The sequence below is a fragment of the Narcine bancroftii genome, chromosome 1, assembly GCF_036971445.1.
Source record: "Narcine bancroftii isolate sNarBan1 chromosome 1, sNarBan1.hap1, whole genome shotgun sequence".
Classification (NCBI taxonomy): Eukaryota; Metazoa; Chordata; class Chondrichthyes; order Torpediniformes; family Narcinidae; genus Narcine; species Narcine bancroftii.
Genome location: NC_091469.1, coordinates 218,348,583 through 218,362,007, shown reverse-complemented (window position 1 = coordinate 218,362,007; position 13,425 = coordinate 218,348,583). Strand labels below are relative to the sequence as shown.

Below are 13,425 nucleotides of genomic sequence, written 5' to 3'. Positions count from 1 at the left end.
TTTTAAAGACAATAGCCCATTCCTTCACTTCAATTAACTTGTGAAATCTCCATAGCATTCTCCATAGTTTCTGTAAAGTCGCTGAATATGAATTCTTTAGTATTTCAATTAAGATCTGTTTTTAAGTGTGTGTATGTATTTAACCTACTCTACCTTTCCCAATTTATCTCCCAAAAACATTCCCAAATATTCCATCACAGTAGTGAACCTATGGAATTCTCTGCCCAGGGATGCAGTTGAGGCAACTGCATTAAACATTTTTAAGGTTCAGTTAGATCGGTTTTTACATTAAAAAAAAAGGAATTAAGAGATACAAGGAAAAGGCAAATAGGTGGAGTTGAGTCAGGGATCAGATCAGCCATTGAATGGCAGACCAGGCTCAATCGGCCAGATGGTTTACTCCTGCTCATATTTCTTATGTTCTTATTCCAAATACCAAACACATTCTGCAGAAAAGATTTCCCCCCCCAGATGTCACATAGTAAAATATATATATATATATATATATATATATATATATATATTTACTATGTGATCATTATGTATTGTGTGTGCACTATGGTCTGGAGAGAGATGATGTTTTGACAGATTGTACATGCACAATCAGATTATAATAAACTTGCCAAGGAAATGGGACCTACCGGCTCTTGCTGTCATCGACAAAGCTTGGAATTTTACAGAAACATCCGCAAATATGCCTCCAGTCCTCGTCACGTTAATTATTGGTCCAATGTAATTTTCAGAAACCCATACAGCAGAAGTGGAAAGCTGCAGGGTACCAAAGGCATCGTCATTGGCATTGATTATCACTTGGCCTATGATGTCAGTCCTTGACCCAAGGCGTGGGGAACCATCAACTAATAAATTGAATGGAACCATTATTGTTCGATACGTCATCATAACCCATGTGAAAAATTAGAAAACAAGAAACATTAACCAGAATAGTTTCTAATCCTGTGGTAAAGTGTGTGTAATGAATTATTTCCTTATGCTCAGAGACACAAAGCAATCCATTTATTTTCCCCCACTGCTTTCACATGGGGTGTTTTGTACCAAAAATCTTTTTTCCATGCAAACAGGTCATATCCCAAGTTAAAACACAAATACTCCCTGGATATCAATCCCCAGAAACAAAAATTCAGTCCTGCTCACAACTCAGTATTACTGGTTACATTGAGAAACAAAATAGGAAAGTTGGTCGGAGTAAAATTATACATGAATGGAAAGAAGTACTTTTGAACCATACTAAAAATGGTATTGAATTCAATCAATTTTTACAAAGATGATTGCTGTAATGTACCATTTATTTAATGCTCTGTAGCATGCAGGCAGACAGGCACTCCAAAGTGCTTCGATGACACTGAGATTGATCTGCCAAGACATCTCTGGTCAGCATCCAATCCAAGATTTCTCGTGGAACCATGAATATTTGAAGGCTTGTTGGACAAATGAACAAGTAATCAAGACAGGTAATAAAGAATCTTAAATAAGGGCATGATTGACTGTGATAGTTAAATGGTTCAGTAGTTTTAATAGTAGTAAACAAAGTGCTTTGGGAGACAAGCAGATCGAGGCCCTCCGTCTGACTCAGCCCCCGTTACACAAAGGCTTACGTTTCACAAAGAGTCAGGCAGCAAATTAATCCATCGCAGAAGCCGCAGCAGTTTCTGCACTTCAATCCCATTCGCCAGAACTTGACTTCATTTCAGTCTCGCATGCTTTGCTCCAATGCCCACCAGGTGAACATCTGCCATGCTGATTTCTTCATTCACCTCTTTCAAACTGTAGAGTACTCCTAGTAGTTTTTAACCTGACAATTACCTTTATTTTCTGAACATGTTACTTCATCAGATATCGATATAATCTGAGATTAATACTTTATTTAATATATTATCCCCATGTCTATTGCAATTAGTTACAAGATGGTTTCACCAATACAATCAAATAGACTAAAGCCAGAAACAACCATTTGGAATACTCACTTGCTCTGTCTTGTTCCCCCTTCAGCAGCACTACATTCTGTAACTCGACAAACAGAGACTCTGACCTCTCAGGTTCTGCATCATCCAGAATGGGAATAGTTATATTAGCTTCTGTTTGATTGGGTTTAAAAATTATTGACCCAGATGAAGCCAGGTAATCACTTTCAACCATTGCCCGAGCAGTAAAAGGTGGCAGATCAGTCGATTTTGTGCCATCCACTGTTGAGTATGTCACCATGGCAATACCCAGGAAACCACTCAATCGCTCAACTGTTAGTGTCACATTCTGCTCCTCCTCGTCAATTCTGATTGGTCGACTTCTTCCCGAAAAGATGAACACACCATAGGGATCATCATCAGCTAGAACTGTCAAGGTGGCATTCACTAGAATTCCCAGGCGTCCTTGGGAAACGTTACGAATGTAAATCATCAGCTCTTCATCCAGTTCTGGCACATCATCTGACGCCACCTGTAGCGTTATGTCAGCCAGAGTTTGTCCCATTTCGAATGTAACATTGCCATGGATGTTGACCAAATTATTGTAAGGGTCAGAGATCACATCCCAAAATAAAGTTACTTGGGACAGAGCACCACCAGCACGTACAACCTAAAAAATTCAAATAACTTTTTAAGTCAAATCATAAGGTGTATTTCTTATTTTAATTTTTGTCAGAGTTACTTAAGTTAATGCAACTATTTTTGAACAAGACCATAGAACATGGTCAGGCCATGTGTCTGTGCTGTTCACATAATTATATACATCTCTCTATTCCCTTCACATTTCGGGGTCCATCTAAAAGCCTCTTAAGTGGTTTAATTCCATCTGTGCACACCACTAACCCAGGCATCCAAATACCTGCCATTCTGAATGTGATTTTTTTTTGCCTTGTACATCTTTCAACTCCGCACCACGCCACCAACATTCACCTTAAAAACATGTCCTCTAGTTCTTCACAAATTTTAGCTTGGGAAATGTATTCTGACTGCCTATCCTATCTAGCTCTCATAATATTATAAACTATCAACTTCAATGCTCCAACAAAAACAACCTGTTGGTTCGACTTATCCATATACCCTCTGATCCAGGCAACAACCTCTTCTGTGCCCTTTCCAAAGCCCCTATTTTCTTCCTGTTGTAGGGCAACCAAAATTGCACATGGTAATTTACTTACAATTTTAACTCTACAAACAAAGCATGGAATCAAATTCTGCAGACAAAACATGGAATCATTGTTGAATATGCACCAAATCTCCATGTGGCATCTCAGATTATATGTTCAACAACAGTCAAAATAAAACACACTGACCTGTAATACTACAAACTCACTGCCCCCTTCGGGTTCTGTACCCTTTGCGTATAAAGAGTCATCGCTGAACTGGAACACTCCGTGTGCGTCATCAGAAGCATCGATTGTAACTATGATTTCAGATGCTATCGCAAGACTTGCTGCAAATCAAAACATTTGGAACATTTATCGTCCAGACATGCCCACATGAATGAGCTCCATTGTAAAAGGTTCCTGTCCTTCAGTACCTTAATTAGGCTTGAGAAGAGCTCACAATAGTCAAGAACATATATGTGGCAGTATGGCCTTGAAAATTCCAACAAAGAAAAAGGCCTGCAATAATTGTAATTTAAGATATCTACCATAATAAATTTTAAAATGTTAATTATTTTTGCAATTAGAAAAGTAAAAAATATCATAATAAGTTGGGAATTTGAATTGTTGAAAATGACAGAAGCAGAAACATTAATGAAATAGTGACATGAAGCCAGAGGTTACATAAAACTCCAAATGATCCCTGAGGGAAGAAATTCTGGTCTAAATCATTGGTTTTCAAACTGCTCCACTAAACTCGCATTCCACTTTATATAATTCCTATGCCATTGGTGCTCTGTGATTAGTAAGGGTTTGCTTTCGGTGGGATGTGAATGGGAAGGGAAGGTTGAGAATTACTGTTCTTGACCCAATTGTTACTGAAATACTTTGCTTGAGAAAAATGGTCATTGGCCCATTTGCTTTGGAGTTATGAAACCATGCACATAACGAGTCAAATAGGTACAATTGAAACAGTGGTTTTCAAACTTTTTCTTACCACCTTAAGCAACCTCTTACTAATCACAGAGCACTTGTGGCCTAGGGATTGCTTAAGGTGGAATGTGAGTTGAGAAGGCGGTTTGAAAACTACTGCTGTAAATGAAGCCCCAAAGCACACCAACACAGTTGATCTGAACTGCTCTCCGAAGTCCTTCATCAGGCAAATCAGTTGTGCAAAATCCTGAATATTACAAAATCAAAAATAATTTTCTCAGGCATTTTTTTTTTTAAGTGTTGAGAGAAATATAATGAAATTGAAAAGCTTCAATTGAAGATTTAAGATTTTTGAATTTTTTTTGTGTCTCATCAAGACTCAAGGTGAAGTGTAAATAGTTCTGGGAAGACTGGTTGTTGAATAATTTTTGTGATAGCATAGCTTCTGCAGAATCTAGAAAAAAGGTGGCCTTTAGAAGTAAATACTATTTCATCTACACCTTACTGTGTTCCCCTTATCTACACTCGATGCTATCAAAACCAAAGAGCTGATTGTGGACTTTAAAATAGAAGTGTACGATCCAGTTCATTGGGATATCAGATGTGGAGGCTCAATACATTTTTTAATTTCTGAAAGTCACCATCTCGGATGACCTTTTCTGGACACAACACGCTAACATCAACTTGAAGAAAGCACGCCAGTGCCTTTACTTCCTCAGGAGTTTTTGGAGGTTCAGTAGAACTCAAGAAACATTGGCAAAACTCTACAGATATGTAGTGGAAAGTGTCCTGGCCAGCTACATCAAAGCCTAGTATGAGGGCACCAATACCTCTGAGCAAAAAGCCCTGCAGAAGGTAGTGGACACAACCAAGGATATCACAGGCAAAACCCTCCCTGCTATCAAGAACATCTACAGGGAATGCTGCTGTTGGAGAGCAGCAGCAATCATCACCCAGCACATGCTCTGTTCTCATTGGTGCCATCGTGAAAGAGATGTAGGTGCCACAAGTCTCATACCGCAAGATTCAGGAACAGTTGCAACCCCTTCACCATTGGACTCCCATACAACAAACTCAATCAGAGACACATTTAAGGACTCTTACTTTGCCCATTATTCATCATGGATTTTTTTTATTCCTCTGTACTGCACAGCCAGTTTAAATTTCTTTGTTTGTTTACATTACTCTCTTTTGTATATGTATTTTTTTCTTGAGTAGTTTTTGCACCATCGATAAGAAGAAATTCTGCCTACCCAACAGGAAATATCATCTCAGGGTTGTATGTGATGTCATGTATGCCAGGTGACAATAAATTTGAACTTTGATCTTCACTCTACCACCACTCTTCAAGCTTTCCACCATTTTATGCAGATTCAGCTGGAATATCTTTGTTAATATCTCTCCCTCTCTCTCCAGCTCTTTAAAAATCTTGGCCCTGAATTTCACACTTCCTCATAATGAATATAAATATTAAACAAAGTCACTGTGGTGGTACACCACCAGCCTACTGTAGGGGGCAACCTCTAGCTGCAGGAGTGCAAGGGGACAGGACAACACCTGGCCAGCTGTCTATCAGTCGGCCTGAATGGATTAAGCCCCACCCGGTCGGATGTCAATCACCCTCTGGGATATAAGCCTGCGCCAGCCTCCCGAGGCCTCACTCAGAGTTGCTCCAGCTACAACCAGCCTGGCTCTGTGGAAGTCTTTGTGGATGAAAACCTGTTGTACAGTCTTTACCTTTGTGTGTGTCTGATTCTGGCTAACAGCACACCACAATTTTCCCACAGCAGCCATGGAAAAACTCCTGAGCGCAGGGAACCTCAAAGTCAACCCATGCCACCCGGAATCCCAGACACGCTTCAAGATCTGGCAGCATGCAGTCAAGACAATCATCGAGGCACACGAGGGCGGCATCCTGGACTCAGATCAGAAGAGGTTGGTTCTACTCCGCTCTAAGCTGGGTCCCCACGCCTTCCAGGCAACCAAAGCTGCTCCACATTCAAGAGAGCAATGGACATTCTCAAGAACTTGTACAAGCTCCCCACGAATGTGGTCTGTTCAAGGTACCTCCTCAACACTTGAGCCCAGCAACCCGGGGAGGCGGCTGAGTCTTACCTGGGACACTTGCAAGAATTGGCCCGACCGTGTCTGGTTGAACCTGGGGTAGGTGCAGAGGAGGTCAAGAGGCTGATCTGGGACGCCTTAGTCCGAGGGCTACACTCGAAGGCCATCCGGCAGAAGCTGCTGGAAGACAACATCTACGCCCTAACCAAGACTGTGGAAGTGGTCCAAACCCTAGAAGCAGCAGCCCTGTACATCGAAGCCTTCAATTCCAGGCTCCCTCATGGGCCTCTCACACCACAGCTGCAGCCCCAGACCAAACTGGGGAGGAGAACGTTGCTGCGGCAGGCGCCCAGCGCCCCTGTAAGTACTGTGGGTCTTGGTGTGGGTCAGATCGACGATCGTGCCAAAACTGCCCAGCTAGGAACCAGTATTGTTCCCGATGCGGCAAGAAAGGCCATTTTGCAAAAGTGTGCCTCTCAAAACCTGCCGGCAGATCAGCGGCTTTCTATGACTTCCCGACCTTACCCGCAGGCCCTCCACATGCACGTACCGGGCGGTGCCATTGTCCCTACAATGACATCCGCCTTCCCCAACTTCGACCGTGCAACATCCGGCCCCGCCAACGACTGTCGCAGCGTGTGCCCTGAGTTCCTGCACCAGCCCCTGCCCTCGCCGCTCGTCGAGAACTACAGCGATGTCACTTCCTGCTCACTGCATGATGTCACTTCCAGCTGAAGTACTGACAACACTGCCACATGCCATAGTGATGTCACTTCCCCCTGCGCAATGGACACGACTGGGGAAGGAGGCCAGCCATGCAGCGGGCACCCACGTGCCGCTGCAATCTTGGCCCAGGCAGCGGCTGACATGGAGGGCCCCCGACAATGTTGAGAACGACAAGGTTAACACGGGCGATGACCAGGCCGCCCTACCGACACTCCCCATGTCTCCGGAAGCCATAAATCGCTGAGCACAGACTGAGAGCGATGACTCCAGCTCCGAGATGGTCCTGGCTGCCACCACGCTGACCAGGGACATCCCCACGACCTTGGGCGCTCAATGATGGACATGCAAGTCAATGGACTAACAAAGTGCCTGTTCGACAGTGGCAGCACCGAGAGCTTCATTCACCTGAGTGTGGCCCACTCCTTGAGATTAACAGTCCACCCCACCACCTGCTCGGTTGCCCTTGCTGCCAAGGATATGACTGTTGGTACCCTCAGGTGCTGCTCGGCTGATATAACTGTGGGAGGGGAGACTTACACAGGGTTCAGGCTCCTGGTCATGCCCAAACTCTGCCGCCCCACTCCTCCTGGGCCTAGATTTCCAGTGCCACCTGCAGAGTGTCACCCTTGCCTTCAGGGGGCCCCAACCTCCACTCACATTACACAGCACGCCAACCTACCAGCCCTGGCCAACCTGCAGCCTCTCCACACTGCGCATCACCCCACCGGCACTCTTCCTACATCTTGCGCTAGGCTTGGAGAGCCCAAGTCCTGGTGGTCAAAGAGGGAAATTAAGCTTAGGATGGCCATGGATGACAGCCAGACTATTAACCAGTACACCCAGCTGGATGCCTACCCCCTGCCGAGGATCACCAACACGGTCAATAAGATAGCCCGCTACCGGGTTTTCTACACGATTGACCTGAAGTGGCATATCACCAAATCCCCATCCACCCGAAGGACCAGCCCTATACCGTATTTGAGGCAGATGGGCACCTGTACCAGTTCCGCTGAGTTCCCTTTGGGGTCATGAACGGGGTCTCCATTTTCCAGCGGGAGATGATTCGCATGGTAGACCAGCATAAGCTGAAGGCAACGTTCCCGTATCTGGATAATGTCACTATCTGCAGCCGTGACCAACAGGACCACGATGCTAACCTGGAAAAATTCCTCCAGATGGCTGGGGAGGTGAACCTCACTTACAACAAGGAGAAGTGTGTGTTTAGCACCACCCGCCTTGCCATCCTGGGGTACATCGTGATCCATGGAGTCATCGGCCAGATGAGGAAAGGATGCACCCATAAATGGAGTTACCCCTCCCCCCCAAACTAAAGGCCCTCCACAGATCCCTGAGCCTGTTCTCTTATTACTCGCAGTGGGTTCCCCGCTTCTCGGACAAGGTCCGCCCACTGGCCCAAGCCACAACTTTTCCCCTCCCACCCAAGGGACAAGCAGCTTTCATCCGCATCAGGAAAGACATCGCAGACACCACGATGCAGGCTGTGGATGAGGACTTCCTTCCAGGTGGGGAGCGATGCCTCCGAGGTGGCCCTCAATACTACCCTCAACCAAGGGGGGCATCCCATCGCTTTCTTCTCTAGGACGCTCCATGACTCTGAGCTAGGGCATTCCACCATTGAAAAGGAGGCCCAGGCGATTGTGGAAGCAGTCCGCCACTGGCGCCACTACCTGGCCGGCAGGAGATTCACCCTCCTCACAGACCAGCGGGCCATGGCGTTCATGTTTAACACCATCCACACGAGCAGGATCAAGAATGACAAGATCTTGTGATGGAGAGTCAAGCTGGCCACCTACAGCTACGACATCCAGTACTGCCCCAGGAAGTTTAACGACTCCCTTGATGTCCTCTCTCACACCTGCATGTCTATGCGTGACAACAGGCTGCAGGTATTGCATGAGTCCCTCTGCCATCTGGGTGTCACCAGGTTGTACCATTTCATTAAATCCCGAAACCTGCTGTAGACCATCAGGGTCATGAGCGAGGTCTGTTGGGTCTGCGCGGAGTGTAAACCCCGCTTCTTCCGCCCCTCCCCCCAGACCCATGTGGTAAAGGCTACTCGGACTTTCGAGCGTCTCGGCATGGACTTCAAAGGGCCCATGCCTTCCAAAAACCGAAACATCTACCTCCTCACGGTAGTGGACGAGTACTCACACTTCTCTTTCGCTATCCCTTGCCCGGACACCTTCACGACCACCGTCATCCGGGCCCTGGGGCAGATTTTCACCATGTTTGGCTACCCCACCTTCATCCACACCGACTGGGGGTCTAGTTTCATGAGTGATGAGCTGTGCCAGTACCTGAGAGCGAGGGACATCGCGACCAGTTGCATGACGAGCTATAACCCGGGAGTCAATGGGCAAGTGGAACGCAAGAATGGGGTGCTCTGGAAGGCAGTCCTCCTGGCTCTCTGGTCGAAAGGGTAGGCTGTTGAGTACTGGCAGAATGCCCTGCCGAGGCGCTCCATGCCATTCGGTCGCTGCTGTGCACAGCTACCAACAAGACCCCTCACGAACATCTGTTCTTATTCCCCAGGAGGTTGGTGACTGGAATGTCCCTCCCAGAATCGTTCACATCCCTGGGACCAGTGCTCCTGCGTAAGCATGCACGGACACACAAGGCTGAAGTCCTGGACGAGCAGGTTTTCTGCAACTACGCTTATGTTAGATTTGGCAGTGGCAGCGAGGACACTGTCTTAATCAGGGACCTGGCACCAGCAGGAGCACCCACCATACCATGTCACCCTCCAGCCCAAGACAATGCTGACAGGGCATTCATCCCGGTCCCAAGGCAGCTATGCAGCACGTAGGACCTCCTTGACCACCAAATGCCCGCTTCAGCTTTGGGAGACAAACCCACCCCCCCTCACCCTTCCAATACGACCCTCATACATCGACCCTGGCCCCCCAGGCCACCCCTCTACACAGCACCACACCAGCCACACAGACCCCTGCCACCAGCCCCCCCACTTCACCTTCGACCAGTGACCAGGAGCCAATCCTACCACGGTCACAGAGACCCCGGTAGCCGGATCGTCTCAACCTGTAAATATTGTATGTATATAGTGGGTGTTATTCCTTGTTACTGCCCCCCCCCCCCCCCGGGACAATTTTAAAGGAGGTGAATTTTGTGGTACACCACTGGCCTACTGCAGGGGGCAATCTCTGTACCTGCAGGAGTTTAAGGGGACAGAACAACACCTGGCTAGCTGTATATCAGTCAGCCTGAATGGATCAAGCCCCACCCGGTCGGGTGTCAATCACCCTCCGGGATACAAGCCTGCGCCAGCCTCCCGAAGCCTCAGAGTTACTGCAGCTACACCCAGCCTGGCACTGCGGAAGTCTTTGTGGATTAAAGCCTGTTGTACAGTCTTTACCTTTGGGTGTGTCTGATTCTGGCTACCAGCGCACCACAAGCACAGTAACCAGCTCTTCCAGTCCACGAGCCCATGCCACCAAATCATTTACATTTTTAGATGGTGGGAGGAAACCTGAGCACCTGGAGGAAACCCAAGTCAACTGCATTGTGCTAACCATTGCACTAACCGTGCTTATCCAGGGACAACATAATTCGAAACTGCCAATCATAAAATACTTGGTCCTGAAGGAAATACAAATGTGATTTGCAAAGAAACTTTGTAGCTAAGACAAAACTAAATTCTGTTGAATAAAACAGTGACACAAGAGACAAATACTTGAGTAAAAGAGGATATCAGGCCCATGCATCATCCATCTCGACAAAAGAATTTAAATATAAAGAGCAAATGAGATGCTGAACAAACAAATCCATGAGAGACAGAAGGTTCTTACCATGCATATGGAAAGCTGGAAGGACAAACTCCACCTCACCATCACCACTACCACCGGTACCTATGCCAAGCAGTTCATCCACTTCAGAAATAAACATACACACACAAAAATAGATAAAGCAATGAACATGAGAAAACAAACAACTGTGCTGAAAGACCAGGCAGGGTGTTTTGAAAGATAAAGCAGTTTTCTTTTACATAAAAACAGTTAATTACCATAGCATATACAACATCGAACTGATCAGGGAACTTCCTGTTAAGTTGAAAATGACCTCGGTTTTTCTCCCCCCCACCCCCCAACCCCCCCCCCCCATTAGCTTGGCCATACTTGCATGCATTTTCAAAGGGATAAATGTAATAGGCTTAATAAAACCCAAAGATGACCAATGTGTCACCTGCAGGCACAAGAAACCTTCCCAAAATGATGTGAACTCAACAGAGTTGAAATGACAACACCTCACTTTCACCTACCAAACTACAACAGAGATCATCACTTATAACATGCAAGGTGCTTTAAATCTGTACCTTGCTGTTGTAAAATAAACTTTTTTTTTCTACCACATTATGAAAACAGTTCAATATTCTTTGTAATGTACCAGAAAAGTTCATAATGGTGCCCACCTTTTTCTGAGTTCGATAGCACCACTTTAAAGCTGCTGGGCAATTCAGGAACAGAATCATCAGTGATATTTATGGTTATGTATTTGTATTGCTCTCCAGGTTTAAAATATAGAGTGCCTGCTGTATCCTAGAAAGCAATTTTCATCATTAGGAGCATGTTAGTACACAGTAACCAAATAATAATGAAAATGACAACATCCATCCATTATCTGTGGTTCATGGGAATCACAATCACATGAGATATTAGTTTATTTTGGTCCAATCAATGGCACAATTGGTCACCAATATCTTGAAATTATAATCCATAAAATGCAACATACAGACACTTAATGGCTCAGTATGAAAGTTCCACTGATCAATATAAAAGTATTTTAACTATTTTCAAGATTATGGTATTCCAGCATTTGATATCAATCCCCATTTGTGGTTGAGAAGGAGCTGGTGATATATTTTTGATGAAGTATTAAGGTGTTGATAGAGTGCTATAGGAGACTGTGTTCCCAATTTAGATCCAGTGGCATTAAAGGACACAGCAAAACTTTTCCAAGTCAGAATGGCATGTGACCTGGGGCTGGGGGCAGGGTGGGTGGAATCTGTAGGTGGTAGTCTTCCTATGTTCATCTTGTGGGTTCAGGAGCTACTGATATACTGGTATTAATTGGTTTTAATTGATGCATTCATATATTAATATTCAAGGAAAAAGGTTTTGTCTTGCAAATCTCAAAAATGAGAGGTATCTTTTAATAATCTTTCAATATTAAGTCACTTGTTGATCTTTATCCTCTCCTTTCCCTCTAATTTGTTTGTTAATTATTAGATTTCATATCAGAAGGTTAACCTGTTATTCAAGAACCAAAGATCACAACAATACTACTGCAAATAAAACTGTGGCAGTATTTAAGGCAATATTAGATTCTCTCATTAGCAACCTTCCTCAGGCTTTCTTTCTGTATTTATTTCTTCAAACCAACATCATGATGAAGAAAGCACGTCAGAGCATCCACTTCATCAGGAGTTTGAGGAAGTTCAGCATCTCTTCAGAAACCGTGGCAAAATTCTGGAGATGTGTGCTGATCGGCTGCATCACAGACTAGTAAGGGGGCACAGATATATCTGAGTGGAAACCCCTACAAAAATAGTGGCCACAGTCCAGGAGATCACAGACAAAACCCACCATCGAGAACCAACAATCATGGAGGATCCACACCACCCAGGATATGCTCTATCCTCGCTGCTGATATCAGGAAAGATGTATAGGTACCACTGGACTCACACCACCTGGTTCAGGAACAGCTCCACCATCAGACTCCTCAACGACAAACTTAATCAGGGACTCATTTAAGGACTCTTAGTTGTGCACTTTCTTGATTTTCTTTTTGTTCTCTCTGTATTACACAGTTTGTTCACATTCATTATCTGTTTACAGTCTTGTTTACATATTTTACGCTATGTACAGTTTATTTTTTTTACACTGCCAATTAGTGGTAATTCTGCCATTCCCTCATGAAAAGGAATCTCAGGGTTGTATGTGATGTCATGTATGCACTCTGACAATATCGCTATTTATTTTTTATCTGTATACAGACAGATTGATTATGTTTCTCTCTTTGCGTTGTTACATACTAAATTAGCAGCAATGGTAATTCACCAAGACAATGGTATTTTCAAAACAATAATTTTTATTAATAACGACTTTTTTGTAAATTTTATTTTTCATTTGCATCAATACAAGTGCAGAATTTATCAATATCATAGAGAATAAAAAAACAATGATGCAAAATGATTACATATTTTCATATTTTCTCCCCTCCCACCCTCCCCAAAAAGTGGGAAAGACAAAAGAAATGAAAGTAATAGCATAACTCTTCTTACTTAACTCTAACTTAACCCCACAATGCGCGCATTCGTGTGTGTGTGTGCGCGCATGTGCATGAGAGAAAACCCAAATGATTGCAGTTTAAACTTGATTCTGAAGAGATGATTTTAAAGTTCAGTCTCAGAAAGAAAATGTTTGTGTAAAGACTCAAAAGTCTTCTGTTCTAAAGCAATTATGGAGTAAATGTGAGGCTTCAGATTTCTTTAAATTTTTTCTCAAAAGCAATTGTGAAATATTTTGAAATATCAAGTCACCAGACCTCTTTAAAACTCAAGAGTTTCTTACAGAGTTGTTTTC

At 44.4% G+C, this 13,425-nt stretch overlaps 1 protein-coding gene across 1 annotated transcript in view; it reads right to left on the bottom strand.

The window, feature by feature from the left end:
• Nucleotides 1–13,425, bottom strand: part of adgrv1 (adhesion G protein-coupled receptor V1) — a 537,083-nt gene that overhangs the window by 413,386 nt on the left and 110,272 nt on the right. Inside the window, exons 26-30 of the mRNA XM_069918000.1 lie at nt 11,253–11,379; nt 10,633–10,713; nt 3,290–3,429; nt 1,983–2,589; nt 642–857 (exon numbers count right to left, since the gene is read on the bottom strand). Coding sequence (XP_069774101.1) covers nt 642–857; nt 1,983–2,589; nt 3,290–3,429; nt 10,633–10,713; nt 11,253–11,379 — 1,171 coding nt within the window. The remainder of the gene's footprint in view (nt 1–641; nt 858–1,982; nt 2,590–3,289; nt 3,430–10,632; nt 10,714–11,252; nt 11,380–13,425) is intronic.